General features: G+C 48.2%; 2 protein-coding genes across 6 annotated transcripts in view; one reads left to right on the top strand and one right to left on the bottom strand.

Annotated features, from left to right (window-relative positions):
- The window catches only part of LOC126533193 (uncharacterized), a 344,485-nt gene extending 330,449 nt beyond the window's left edge, over positions 1-14,036 (bottom strand). For both annotated transcript variants that reach the window (XM_055071630.2, XM_050180468.3), the window contains exon 1: positions 13,895-14,036. In XM_055071630.2, the coding sequence (XP_054927605.1) occupies positions 13,895-14,021 (127 nt within the window). In that variant the 5' untranslated portion in view covers positions 14,022-14,036. The remainder of the gene's footprint in view (positions 1-13,894) is intronic.
- Positions 2,647-14,373, top strand: part of LOC126533192 (uncharacterized) — a 160,722-nt gene continuing 148,995 nt past the window's right edge. For 2 of the 4 annotated variants that reach the window (XM_050180467.3, XM_050180465.3), the window contains exon 1: positions 2,647-3,225. In XM_050180467.3, the coding sequence (XP_050036424.1) occupies positions 3,087-3,225 (139 nt within the window). In that variant the 5' untranslated portion in view covers positions 2,647-3,086. The remainder of the gene's footprint in view (positions 3,226-14,373) is intronic. The other 2 variants (XM_055071629.2, XM_050180466.3) reach the window with 1 other exon arrangement.

Below are 14,373 nucleotides of genomic sequence, written 5' to 3'. Positions count from 1 at the left end.
TGCATGTATCACGTAGACGCTCTACATCCAAATTTCTATGCTCTTTGGGCTCTGTGAATTTATCTGAGGTCGACAGTTACCGCTACCTTGGCATTATCATCACTAACAAACTAAATTAGTCGAACCACATCCAACAAATAACAGCCGATGTGTCAAGATCCCTTAACTATATTAAAAGATCCCTATCCTTGTCTCCTCCGTCGATTCGTAAACTAGCATATGAAATTTTCATCCGTACCAAATTAGAATACGCGTCTACAATTTGGAATCCACATCAAAAGTACTTAATTGACACTTTAGAAGCTACTCAAAATCGTGCCTCCCGCTTTATCTTGTCGAATTATGACAACACTATCAGCGTTACTAACTTAAAGTTATCTATTGGTCTACCCCTTTTAGCATCAAGACGCATAATTTCGCAACTCTGCCTATTCCATAAATTGTACTATAACTTTCCCGACCTTCGTTCCTCACTTTTATTTCCACCCATTCGTTCATCACGTCGTCTATTCAATTCTTGATGTATCCAACGCCTTCATGGTTCTACAAAGGCTTTTAACAAACCCTTCCTTCCCTCTGCAATAGAACAATAGAATTCGCTCCCGGAATCCATTGTTGTAGAGCAAAACCCTTCGAAATTTCGTGAGTTACTAACCACCCATATTTGCAACTAATTATGCAAAAACCTGTCCTTTTTAGTGTCTTTTCAGTTGTTGCTTTTTTTTTTTTGCTTTGTACACGACTATTCATTCGATGTTTGTATTATTGTTTTGCCTCCCCCTTATGTAATACCCCACATGGGGCCCTTAAGGGAATATTAAATGATGCTGATGATGATGATGATGAATATTTATTGCAAAAGTGGCCCCTTTCCATTCTTAGTATGCCTCACTGCCAAAGTTCATCTATGCTTGTCCCTATAAAACAGCTGTATTGCGGCGAAGCAAACCAATAAATTTCGAATTATCCGTCAAATATCAATTTTGAGATCGAAATAACGGAAGTATAGGGCCATAGAAATGTATGGGCACCGGTTGGAACCTTCGGTCGGGATCGAATTTATGGAAGTCTACTGTATTACGTTGCATCATTTACGTCCTTTCTCTCGCATAGCTCCGTCGAGGACTACCTCACTGAGAGAATCAGTTAAGCAAAAATCTGAAAATGACCAACTTGCATTGCAAATCAATCGGGTGACGCAAGCATCTGCTGCCGCAGTCAACATAGCGACAGTACCCGGCATAGCGACAGTACACGGCATAGCGACAGTACACGGCATAGCGAGTACCCGGCACGCACGCACGCACTCACATTCATACTCACCTGCACTCACTCACTCACGTTCACACTCACCTGCACTCACACTCACTCACGTTAACACTCACCTACACTCAGAAGCACTCACCACGTTTACTCTCTCACGCACTCGCTCATGTCCACACTCACCTACATTTACGGTGACAGCAAACCGCCAGGTTCACGCTCACCTCCATTCACACTCACTCACTCACGTACACACTCACCTGCACTCACTCACAAGCACTCACCCTGTTCATACTCCCTCCCACTCACACTCACTCGTACTCACGCCTTTGAAATGAGTACGAGGGAGTGCCCATTAGTGCACTCATGATTCAGTGTGCCAACCTACGCCCGGAAGTGTTGCGGGTTCCGAATTTTTTTGTAATATGTTTATATTATGGTGAGCCAATGAGCCAATGAATAAAATGTATTAAAGATAAGCATTCAAGCAATAATTTGTCGACTTCAATGCAGAGCGCAGTTTTATTAATGCATCCTAAAAATTCTCAGCGAGAGTCAAAATTTAAAGGTTACAAAAGGTTTCGTAACCTTTTCGAATAAATTCACCTGATCAGTGCCGTCAGTTTAACCTTAAACTGCAAGAGTTAGCTACTCTATCGCTAATAGATGGCGGTACTTCTTGTTAAAGCCCATAAAAGGCCTAAAAAATGGTCGGATATTTAAAGCTTTCATCACATTTTACACGGCTAGTGAACTCGATAATTATTCCCCACGTCCTAAGGCAGCCAGTGAGGAGCATCTACAATAAATACGAATATATTGAAGTCATTTCCAGCGTTCAAAATACATAATATGCCGTATAAATCGCGTTACCGTTATGCATTACCTGCATGGGACCAATTGAGTTAGCACAATTCAATATCAAACCAAAAACGTAAATATCGTAAAAGTAGTCAGCTTTCTTTCTTGTAGATGACGCTTGCCTCCGTTAAAGTTAAAAGTAAAGGAGGGGGCGAGCGTCAGAGAAAGCATTTCTTTGTTGGAAGTTTGTTTGTCCACATCTGGTGCAACTGTATTGATTTCCACAAGAACGTAGGCGCTAGCGAGCAGTATCCGGAAGAATTAAGCACATTTTTAAACAATCCGAACAAAAAAAAAGACTGCTTCAAATATCAAAACATAGAAGCCATTGCATCACTTGTGCTCGAACGGCTACATTGCAAATGTCAGAATCATAAAGTTATTATAAAAATCCAGTCATTTTCCTTTCCGATAGATGGCGCTTGCGTCCGTTAGAAGTTAGAATATGATCTGAAAATTGGTTCAACTTTACAAGGTTGATTCACAGCGATTGGTACACTGTACACGCTTACTTATCCTACGGGACAAGTGCTCCATATTCGCGCGCAGGTTCTGGCGGGGAGCTACTATCATCAGCAAACGCGAAACAGCATCCGCAGCCTGTTGGGCTCCGTCGAGAGAGGGCACAGAGGCAGGAAGAGACGACGGCATCGGGAACGGAGGTGGTGTCGTTGTTCGCCATGGTGGCGGTCGACGCGGCGTCGAAAGGTGGACGCAGGATCGGCAACGACGGAGTCGGCGCTGGAGGCCCCGCGTCGACGGCGTCGTCGTACTCGCCGCCGAAGTCTTTGGCGTGAGCGAGAGGAGAGCCCGATAAAAAAAAAGACGGAAGGCGCAGGCCGGCGCGAAGTTGGCGTCGTTGTCGGATCGGTGTAGTAACTACGTATACGTTGATCGTGGGTCTCCCAACACCCGATGAAGGCTGTTCGTCGTTGGCCGGCGCGCGTACGTTAAATGAGTAAATGAGGAATGCGGCGCCGTTCTTCCCGCTGCTGTGGAGGATCGCCGCCCCACTGCTGCTCTGCGCCCTGCAAGCGCCGTTGCTGCTGAGACTGGCCACGGCCACGCTGCTGCTACCGGCCCATGGCGCCGACGAAGCGCGTACGTACGCGACTCCTTTCTGTGGCGTGTCATTTGCCGCGTACCTTTACGTCAATCGTGAAACACCTTGGCTGCTGAGTGTGCAGTACTATTGTTTTGAAGAAGCTTATTCTTTTGCTCGCATTGTAGTATGCTGTTTAGCACAAACGCACTTGGTTGCGCAATCGTGTGCAGCACAATCGTTTGGCATTGGCACACTTTTTCTATGGCATGTGATACTGTCGTTTGGCATAGATACACTTCGTCCTTGCCCCCATGCAGTACTATATCGTTCAGCCTTGTAACACTTGGTTGCTTGATTGTGTAGTAGTGTCGCTTAGGTTTGGCAGAATCGTTTGCTTAACTATTTAGTACTATAGCTGTGAAAGAAAAAAAGAACTATTTGTGACTATGTGGTTTCTGAACGAAGATTACCGAGAAGCTGTGGCCTCTAATGCCATGGGAACAGTGAAAGTAGTAACGTAGGTTTGCAAGTATATAGGACATTGAAATGTCAGTCAGGTTCACTTTATTCCAAAAACTAGGACAAAAAGTACAACAATGCTGAGGCGTGTAGGCCAGTATCCACAGAAGTCTTGATAGAGGCCTACTTCCCGTTTGAACACAGATACAGCAGGATGCAGAAAGCAATAACTTGCGTTACAGTCTCAAATCGTAACTGAATAATTTGTAATCACTTTGTAATTTCTTATCACGAATTACAAAGTGTTTTGTTATACTTGGTAATGTATATTTTATCAACTGTGGAGCACTGTTTGTCGTTGAGAAAATGACTATTTACCAACATCGGCACGTCGTCATCTGATATGGGGCCTTACCAACGACGCTAATGCACAATGCACTGCGGGAAATACGGTGACGCCCCTTGTATACTCCGGGACTTGTTGCTCGCCACCCATCTCCCTTCCACCTCACTCTACCCTAAACGCCGAGCTGGCTCAAGCCACCACACTGGAACATCGAGATACCTGGCGGACTTATTGAGTCAGCTTTGCAAAATTCGCCAGCGAGGTTCTAGACTTGCCTCTGGAAACCCAACCACTTTATTAATGTATGTTACCACCTTTCAGAAGAAAAAGAGTTTAAATACGAATCTGAAACTTTCAATTCTAGTTCTCTTGTGCAGCACAATCATTAGGCATTTTTAAGGTTGTTTAACCATTAACACGCCGGGAAAAAATACATTCTCATGAATAAAATTAGGTCAAACTATAGGTGTGATGCCAGCACTGATAACTACAAACAGAGGCTCAAAACAAAAATGATTTGGTATGTATGTAGAGGTATCACTGGGCCCTGCAATTAACCACGATCATTGCCATATATCTAGGCTGAAGCAGGTTCAACGAAAAAAATAAGAATAGAGAAGACTAAGAAAACAACATATTTATGCGAGATTTTCTCCAATGCCCGTATTAACACATTTTACCACCAATTTCAAAGCACTCCAATTGATTGCAGCTTTATGTCTATGAAGAAACAGTACACAACATCTTGTGCAGATGCCCGCATCAGTTCGCATAACAAGTCATAGTCTTGACTAAACGGGAATTCGGACTACTTGGTCGAAAATCAAGTTCTGTGAAAACAAGGTTGCAGTTTTGAAACAAATGCTCAGGAACAAAAACGAAATCCCATATATCTAAAATCCACCAGCCTCACAGTTTGGGTATTTGGACGCGACACGGTCTCATCTTGCACGAGGTGCAGCTTGCTTTTATGTTCATCATCTGTTTTCTGTCCCCTGTAGACTCATGGCCGCTTTCCTTGGATGTTGTTGGTTCCCGATGAACTTACGTGTGAACCTTCTTTCTGTCTATAGCTTTGCTCCAAGTCAAGATATACTACAAGTTTGTCTCAAAAATTATAAATCGAGAAGTCTGAGCTGAAGAGCAGAGGACTAGCAAAATGAAGCGTACACAGTGTAAGCAAACGTGAACAGCAGATATCACAAAAACTTTATTCATCGCAATGCATTCTTATAGCTGTCTGATATTGTCACGACTAAATGCAAGCAACAGAAGAAAACGAATTGAAGGACACGAGCAGCGACCACGCTCCTTTTGAAAGAAGACGAAGTTGGCGCGTCGGCTCTTGCGGTCTCTGAATACAGAGCTGGTTTTTGTTTCTGTCATCCTGGTCCTGGGTCCTGTCTTTTTTTTTTTTTTTTTTGACGTCGTGACACTAATGTAGGTGCTGGACTTAAACACCTGATGCTCGGGACTCCTCTGCGGAACGGCACTTCTAGCCCGAACCCACAACCGGTTCCGGCCGTGGATACTCCTGTGCACAGCTACAGTCGCTGACAGCGAGGTCTTAGCCCCAAGGTAATTCCCTTAGAACTCCCCCAGCCAAGTAATCCTCCGTATTGAGAAATGGCAACAGCAGGCGCTTTAGAGGTAACTGTTGAGCACCCTCGGATTCCCGAGACCTTCCACGGTGATGTTTCTGAGGCCGTCGAGGATTGGCTCGAACAGTATGAGAGAGTCGCCAAGGCGAATTGTTGGACCTCAGAACAGAAACATGTACTTCGCACTGGCGAACAGCGCTCGTACATGGTACGGGAACCGAGATGGCACACTGTCTTCCTGGGATGATATTTCGGCAGCAACTTTTAGATAACTTCGCTAACAAAGATCGTCGCGATTCGGCGCAGCACCTCATCGAATCGCGTATACAAAAATCGAATGAGGGCGTCGCTATGCTTACGGAGGACATGACTCGCCTCTTCCGTCGAGCTGACCCCGCGATGCCTGAAACAAAGAAAATTCGACATTTGATGCGAAGCGTGAAGGAGCAACTGTTCGCCGGTCTTCTTCGTAACCCGCTAACAACTGTTGTGGAGTTCAAGGAGGCTACTATGATCGAGCGAGCACTTCAACAACGGTGCCGCCAGCACGACTGACCGAGCAACGCCTCGATCAGCGCGTCTGCACTGACCGCCGGCAGTGAGTGAGCTCATCCGCGAGGTCGTTCGAGACGAGCTTCGCAACCTTGTGGTGACTCCGCAAGAAAGAACCTGTGGTGGCTTCTGTCGCAGAGGTTGTACGGCACGAAATCAGGCAAACGTTTTCTTTGCCCGAATCGCTCCCAGACCAGCGGTCTATAAACTACGCGTCGCAAAGGCCGCCCATCAATCGACCACTTGTTCGCAAGACGGACTTGTGGAGCTTCGTCAACCGACGTCCACTTTGCTTCCATTGCGGGGAAGCCGGTCATATTTACCGTTTTTGCCCGTATCGTGACCCTGGATACCAGACCTTTGCAAACACCTTCCCTTGTGCCCGTTGGGTCAACCAACGCGACACCAGCGTATCCACGCCAGCACAGCCATTCGCCCCACCGTATCGTCGACCCCGATTCCCGTCACCTGCACTTCACCGCGCCGTCGCAGTTACGCCGATGTATTCCGGGACAGGTCCTCTAGTCATCATCGGGGAAACTAAAAGCAGCGACCTCTGGAAGCAAGCTCGCCAAGATGCTACAAAATCCCCAACGCCATCAGTACGGCCGGACGATACGACGTCGCCGGATCCAATGAAAATTGTTAGCGCCGATTTCGCCGTTTACATAGAAGGACGCCCAGTGACAGCGCTAGTAGATGCGCGGATTTCTCTATCAAAAGTCAAACACTCGCCGATTGCCTTAAGAAAGCCAAGACTTCGCGGACGGGTCCCCACATAAGGACTGCAGGAAGCCAGTTGATGACGCCCACAGGCAAAGTTACCGCTAGAATTAATATAGGTGCATGCCTCGGCTTTCGTTGCTACTTTTGTCGTTTTGCCGGAGTGCTGCAAAGACCTGATCTTGGGAATAGACTTTCTGCGTGAATATGGTGCCATTATAAACATTCCAGACAGGCTGGTCACGTTTAGCATGCGCCCAGGTTCAGTTGTACTCTGCACAGAACGGCGACGTCGACCTTTACGCGTCGCCGATGAGGACGTGACCATCCCCACCGCGCTCATCTCCCTTCTGTCGGTGACATGCGTCATACCGAGCGACTCCGACGCTGTCCCCGAACAAATTATGGCGCTGCTATTCAGCCATGGCATGTCCATTGCAAGAGGCGTCGTCAGCATTAACTGTGGACGCACAGAAGTATTCGTAACAAACTTTAGACATGATCGCCAGCATCTTACAGAAAGTATGACACTCGCGTACGTCAAAGAGTTCAGTCAGGTCACAGATTGCTTCAATGTCGAGCAAGGTGGTTCCACCAGCCTACCTCCCGTGCCTCCAGATCTATCCATCGATGTTGTCCCAAGCTTGCTGCCTGCGCAGAAACGAAGCCTCCTGGAGCTTGTACATCGGCTTCAGGACTGCTTCTCGTCGACGTCGAGAGTTGGTCAAACGCCGTTAACGAAACATCGAATTGTCACTGATGATACAGCCAGGCCCATACGGCAGAACCCGTATCGGGTAGTCCCACGAGAACGCGAAGCCATAGAAAGTGAGGTAAAACGAATGCTTTAAGGCGACGTTATTCAGCTGTCGAAGAGTCCTTGGGCGTCGCCAGTGGTGTTAGTGTCAGTGACAAGAACTTTATTGGAGTGTCCTGAGGAACCTGCTTCGGCTTCCTAATAAAGTTGGTGACTCCGCCCAAGACGGGACAGGGAGGTGGTGACTCTCCGCGACGTCGCGGGCCCTCTGAACGGCCAGTAGTTGCAGCGTGAATTCCGAGCTCTTCAGCAAGGCGTCCCACTTGGTCTTGTATTGAAGTTCACAGCCTGCTTTGTACGGGCACAGCCAGAGCATGTGGTCGAAGGAGCAGCATGCGTGACCGCATTTGGAGCACGACTGCGGGAAGTTGGGGTGTATCCAACTAAGCGCTCTGGGGGTGAGGTAGGATCTCGTCTGTAAGAGCCTGAAAGTAACGGCCTGAGTCCTGTTCAGTTTCGGGCTAGGGGGAGGGAATTTCCTCCTGCTGTGTCTGTAATGCGACGTAATCTAGTGATAGGTGGTAAGAGCATCTTTGAAGGGGCAATGCGCTCATTAGGGTTGCAACCCGCTTGGTTATTTATATCGTTCACATGGGCCAGGAACCACGCTGTGGTATGACCTCCAGTTTCTCCGCCCGTAGTAATACGAAAGGATCTGTTGACGATGCCGGCTGCGTGTTTAGAAACTTGCGTTTGCCGTACACGAGCACGCCAAGCGATCAGATAGTGACAATATTCTCCAATCCCCAGTGGAAATTCATAGGCCCTGCTGTTTTTCATCGCGTGGGAATCGCTACGGCAGAAATAGTTCACACATACACACGCCGTAGCTGGAGATGCACGTCGCCTGTTTTCATAGCCAAGTGAAATTTACGCATGCTGTAGTTACTGCTGCACCAAAAGGGTACACAGTGATTTACAGACGACCTTATATGAACCGACATCACGTAAATGCGTTAAATGCACTCCGGAACGCGCTAAAACATCTCCAAATCGTTTCGCAGCACGCGACAGCGACATGCAACAGGGTGTTCGCTAACGCACTGTGCTCTATTCATGCTGCAAAACGTGGAATGGTAGAGGGAAGACGTGTGATCGGCTGCAAAAATAATGACCGGCACAATGATCAGTGGAATGAATCTGTCTGGCCAAGATCACGGGCCGCTGCTACACAAGGACTGGACTCCCCGTGCCTTCGGCGGTTCGCGAGGCACGGCCTTCCTCGAGCATAGCTGATATCACTCGTTCGCCAGCATTGCTTCGCTAACCTCCAAAGAAACGACTTCAACTCCGGAACGTTGGAAAGAGTGTGTATACTGCTCGTTACACAGTGACGAAGGGAGTATAGCGCCGCCTCCCGGCATAGTAAGTTTATCGCACTTTATCTACACACGCACACACACGCCCCAACTCACACGCAAACTTACGCCCCCTCTGTCGCCAACGTATTAGGAAAAAAAAATCAATGCCCCTTTCTTAAAGAAAGACGGTTGAGCACGAAGCCTTCCCCCAATGCAAACTGAATCAAAGTTCAAAGCCAACGACCACGCAACGAAGCCAGGAAATGCTGAGCGACCCGATGCTATGCGTATGTGATTTGATTGCTTGTTGAGGATTGTATTTTTTGAAGCATGAAGTTGGATGAAGGCATTTCGTTAAGTTGCATAGCCTTCATTTTAGACCATGTAGGCGTTGATTACACGCACACACTCACACTTTCACCGACGACTTGCACAGTGTTGCCTTGTGATCTCTGTGGTAGACGATCAGAGGCTCTGCCATTGCACTTGGTGTGTCGTCCTCTCTTACGTCCGTGTCGTCTTTTGTTGCGCAATATCATTTGAGTCATCGTAACGTGACAGCCTGCTTGCAAACGTGAGATCAATGCAGGAATGGTGCTGCGTCGTGGGTCTCTGTAGCGTCTTCAGTTTCAACGAGTATCAATCTAACATAAAGCTCTCGATGCATTTGCCGTGTTCTTTCGCCACATCGATGTTAAGGTCACGGCACACGAGGATGGGCGTACTATGTAGTTTTAAGGTCTTCATCGTTTCTGCCAGGTCCGTTTCCGCGCCACTACGAGTCATGTTCGGTCTGATGTACAGGTGCTTCCAGAATAATTCGGAACGTCGGACACGCAGCTGCTCGTCGGCGTAGCGCACCGGTGGATAAATACGGGGAGGATCTGCGCATGCGCGGTCTCCCTATCGAGCAAGTTTCGCTCCCTAGTGCATCTAGATTGGCGTCTTGCTCCAAAAAGGTAGCGCTAGGTACCCTTTAGCATTGTGCAATGGGGGCTGAGTGAATGAATGTCCGTAGCACAGCATGCACCGTAATCTATGAATAAAGGCCTGTGGATTCCTTGCAGCGTATTCTCGCCATGGTCTGCATCCCGCCTGGGAGATAGCAATGCTTTGGGTGATTACGTGCTAGTGAGGCGGCTTGGCTATATACAACGGCATCGTTGCCTTATTTTTCAACCGTGTTCGCCTGTCCTGCGAGGTATTAGTCCATATTAAATTATTTCCCGATTCGTGTTACTACTAGCTTCGTAATGCGAGGACAATTTCAACTATTACATGACCCCATTTTAACGGGTGTGTCTGCGATAGTGGCAATAAAAGAGTTTACAAAATGAAATAACGCGGCACGTTCATCAAGGCCAATTTCACGCACAGGAAGTCACTTCATGCAAAGGGAACGCTAATGAACTCTTCACGACTCCAGTCATTTATTGGCGCACAACGTTACGTGGTCCGCATATAATGAGCGCCAATCAGTCACGGAATCTGGCCCATTGGTAGCGAGTATCCTTACGTATTGATCACGTGTCCGCGTTTGTTGGTGTAGAAACTCATTTTCATGCTCATTTTCGTTTGCTCAGAGGGATTATATAACGATAACAAAGAGTAGGCTGTGTGAGCTGAATGCAAAAATATAGTCAGGAGAACATAGTAAATCTAAATAACAGGAAAAACACTGGGCTTATTTTTTCAAAAAAAAAAAAAAATCGAAACGTAACTGTGTTTCGTCTAAAGCGGTTGGCATGTTCCGCTATCATTATCTCGCGTCCACGCGAAGCGCAGTTTGTAGGCGGTGTGGAGTTAATGACACGTAGATTGCACCTGCCAAGTCCCTCCTCTCGCCAAGGTGCTCCAACTCGCTCGTCATGGTGAGCCAGAGCTCGTCGGCACTGGCCCCTCCCAGATTCAGCTTGCATAAACTTTCCTTCATCGTGCCCCACACGTTCTCCATAACACTGAAGTCTGCACCTTTCGAAGGCCAGTCAAGAACGCGAACAGCACGTTCTTGAAGTCTTTCCACAGCTCTGGCGGTGTGCACCGGGATCAGGTCTTGTTGGAACAAGTAGCAGCCATCTTTTTCAGCAGCAGCCAGCGTATCGCAATAGCTTGTAGTCCAGAATTTCGCAGTAAGTTTCAGCTGTGAACGATGGGGACATATCGGATTAGCGGACCGAGGTCCTCTTTGCTAATTGCTCCACAAACGTTGACAGCACAGCGCCCGCTGCTGTAGATCTCGGAAACATACCCAGGCTCGTATCTACACGAAAAGAAGGGAATGGATAATGGTGCTTTCAGATGAAATATCTTTCGCGCGTCCGAAGAATTTGTGCTTAAAAGATCAGAAAGAAAATGAAAATACCTGCAGTTGTATGGTCTCCATACGCGGCGCTCTTGATCCCATCTAGATGAATATGTCGATTCATCTCAGAATGACTTCCTCCCATTTTTCAGTCGTCCAGCGCTCATATGCCCTGCCAAACTCAAGGCGCCGGCGTTTTTGGCGCTCCGTAAGGTGTGGATTTTGTGCCGCGACAAATCCACGAAGACCAGCCTCTCGCATGCGCCTTCTAATTGTTTCCTCACTGGCTTGCAGGTTGAGGGCTGTCTTGATCTGGTGGACGCTCTGAAAAGGATCGGCAACGGCTGCAGCAACAATGAGAGGGTCGGACTCTTCCGACGTGCATCGGTGTCGTCCCGATGGTGCTGCATCTTTGAGTCGGCCATCTTCATCCCTGTATACTTGGATTATTCGGTTGACCGCACTTAGACTTTCCTGTGAGGCGGCACATCCCGCGTTGAAGTATACCTTGTGAACTGAGCGTAATTATATTTCTCCGCACATTCATCGGCACTCTTTTCGGCTTGTTGCGTCGATTGGAATAGGGCGGAATTCACGTAACTGTCATTGTTTAAATATGTTCGTATCTCCTTATAAAATCGAGCCGCCGATATCATCACGGCTGCATCAGGCGAAAACGCTGCCCTTTGCTAGCGCTAGTCACGGTCTCCTACCATAAATATTTTGAGCAAATGATAAATAAGGCCCACATGAAAAATTAAGAAAAAAAAGGCGCCCAAGCACCCGAACATGCAGGCACGAGCGCTTATGCTCCAACGCGAGTGGAAGCGCAGACACAGCTTGTAACAGACACCACCGGCCCAGTCCCCCTTGACAAAACGTTAAAAGGCACCTAGGGCTACCGTTTCGGAGCAACGCAGCACAAACTAGATGCACTAGGGTGCCAACCTTGCTCGCTAGGGAGACCGCGCACGCGCAGACCATGGCACTACTTTTTCCACGGGTGCGCTCCGCGGGCGAGCGGCCACGTGTGTTGCGTTCCGAATTATTCTGGGAGTGCCTGGACATACACGCTGACGATCACCAAGACTTGTAGGCATCTCGACTGCACAAGCGTGTCCCACATGGCTTCTGGATACCGTTGCTGACACACGGGATCAGCCTTACGATCGCGCTCGCACTTCGCCTGCGGCAGCCCCTTCTGCCGTGCGCTGCTCCCGCGGCCTACCCATGGTGACGGCCGGGAATGCATTGCGTGACGCGCGTAATGCAGTGCAGATATATTCAGTTCGTCTAGGTAGCGTGGCGTTCAACCATCTTTTAAGAAAGGGGCTTTGATTTTTTTTCTTCCAGGTCCTATGACCAGGCCGTGTTCAAGCGCACTTGCTGTCTCCGATAAGCAGGGAAGCTCAGTTAATTGCGACAGGGGTGGTGTCATGCCTTGCAGACGCAACTTGCGCTTCCAGTGAACTTGTAGCGCATGCGCTCTCTTGCTGAGCTCGTCGCTTCGCGCCGTTATCAGGCACTGACCGGCCTGCCAGTCGACGCTGGCGCGGTACTGCGAATGTAAACGGTAGTGTTCTACGTAGATGTGTAAGTTGGCTTTCCTGCAGCGAGATTTCGGCGCTCACGGACGAATCAGTTAGACATATAAAGCTTCGCCTTAATGAGTGAATGATCGTACTCTTTAAGTAATACGCTATCCCTGAGTGACGGCTTATACACCGAATGCACACGAATATCCGAAGCTGAACGTTTCGTTACGGTCCACAGAGAGCGCCTAGCAATAATGCGTATTTGCTACAGCCTATTACGAAGTACAGAGAATCTACCCTCGAATCCTTGTGCGCAGCAAGAACTGAGCAATTGCAACTGAGCACATCCGTGAGCGATTAGGCAGAAAAGAATTGACAGCCACTTTAGCATACGCCGAAGAAGGTGAACGCAAACGCCTGCGCGCTCAAGAGACATTCATTAAGTTACCTAACATTCTCATTCGAATGCGTTGTTATTTCTCATTACTTGTTTTCTCCCACCAAAGGTCGTGGGTTCGTGTGCCCTAATTGACGCTACCTTAATTAACTGTGCCTTAATTAACTTCACCTTAACACCAAAGGTCGCGGGTTCGACTTCCAAACAAGCTCGAGGGTTTCACTCCCACATAAGGTCGTAGGTTCGAGTGCCTGAATTAACTCGATCTTAATTAACATTGCCTTTTTTTGGAATGATGAGCGGCATCGGAGCCAGCTGTGGAAAAAGACGAAGGCGCGAGCAGTGGCACGAGAGCGTGCCTGCGCGAGGCGAGCTCACCATGACTTTCTGCACCGCACAGCGCGTTTTTCATACCATCGGGGGTATGAGCCACTTAATTAAGGCTTTCGCCTTAATAAACAACCAGATAGTGACCGCAGTGAGGAACATTACTGAGTCAGAAACGTGGCAAGCCGCTTCTCGAAAGTCTTTGCCAAAGAAAACAAATAGAGAAACATACAGGTCCTGATTTGGTTCACAAGCGGAAAGTTTGGACAGCTTTAAATACATCTCTAGCCCTGCTTCCAGTTCAAGCACCGTATGTGCTGCTTGCACCGTTTGGACAACGCGTAATGAGCTCCGAAAGCGCTTACATGTCCTCTGAAGCTGTGGCCAAGGCTTTATGTCGTCCACCCAGTCACCGTCTGCGATATCCGCCGAAACGTAGGTTTGCTTGAGCTGCACGGGCGTCATCCACTGTAAACACTGAGGAAGCGGCATAGCGGCCGATATCGGAACTGCGACGATAAAGATTGCGTTGCCTTCTTTCCCTCGTAGGCTCTTCCGGGCTATAACCGTCACCCCTATCACTACCTCGCCACCTTTTTCCTGCGTTTGTTCTCTGGGCTTCGGTTTATCTGCATTGTATGTCATTTCTTTTTCATTTTTGCCGATATAGCAGGCGCGGGTCTTTCTGCCGTCACAGGTTTTGATAACACTGGCACTGTTTCTACGGGCCACATGCGCCAGACTGGTAATGCATAGAAAAAAAAGTCACCGGGCGGCCTCAGTGTGCAGCTTCCGGCGAGCATTTCAGACTTATCAGAGCCTCTTCGTGACACACAAATGCCGT

This window comes from Dermacentor andersoni, chromosome 7 (genome assembly GCF_023375885.2).
Source record: "Dermacentor andersoni chromosome 7, qqDerAnde1_hic_scaffold, whole genome shotgun sequence".
Lineage (NCBI taxonomy): Eukaryota > Metazoa > Arthropoda > Arachnida > Ixodida > Ixodidae > Dermacentor > Dermacentor andersoni.
Note: the sequence above shows the minus strand (reverse complement) of the source record. Positions and strands in the feature narration are given on the sequence as shown.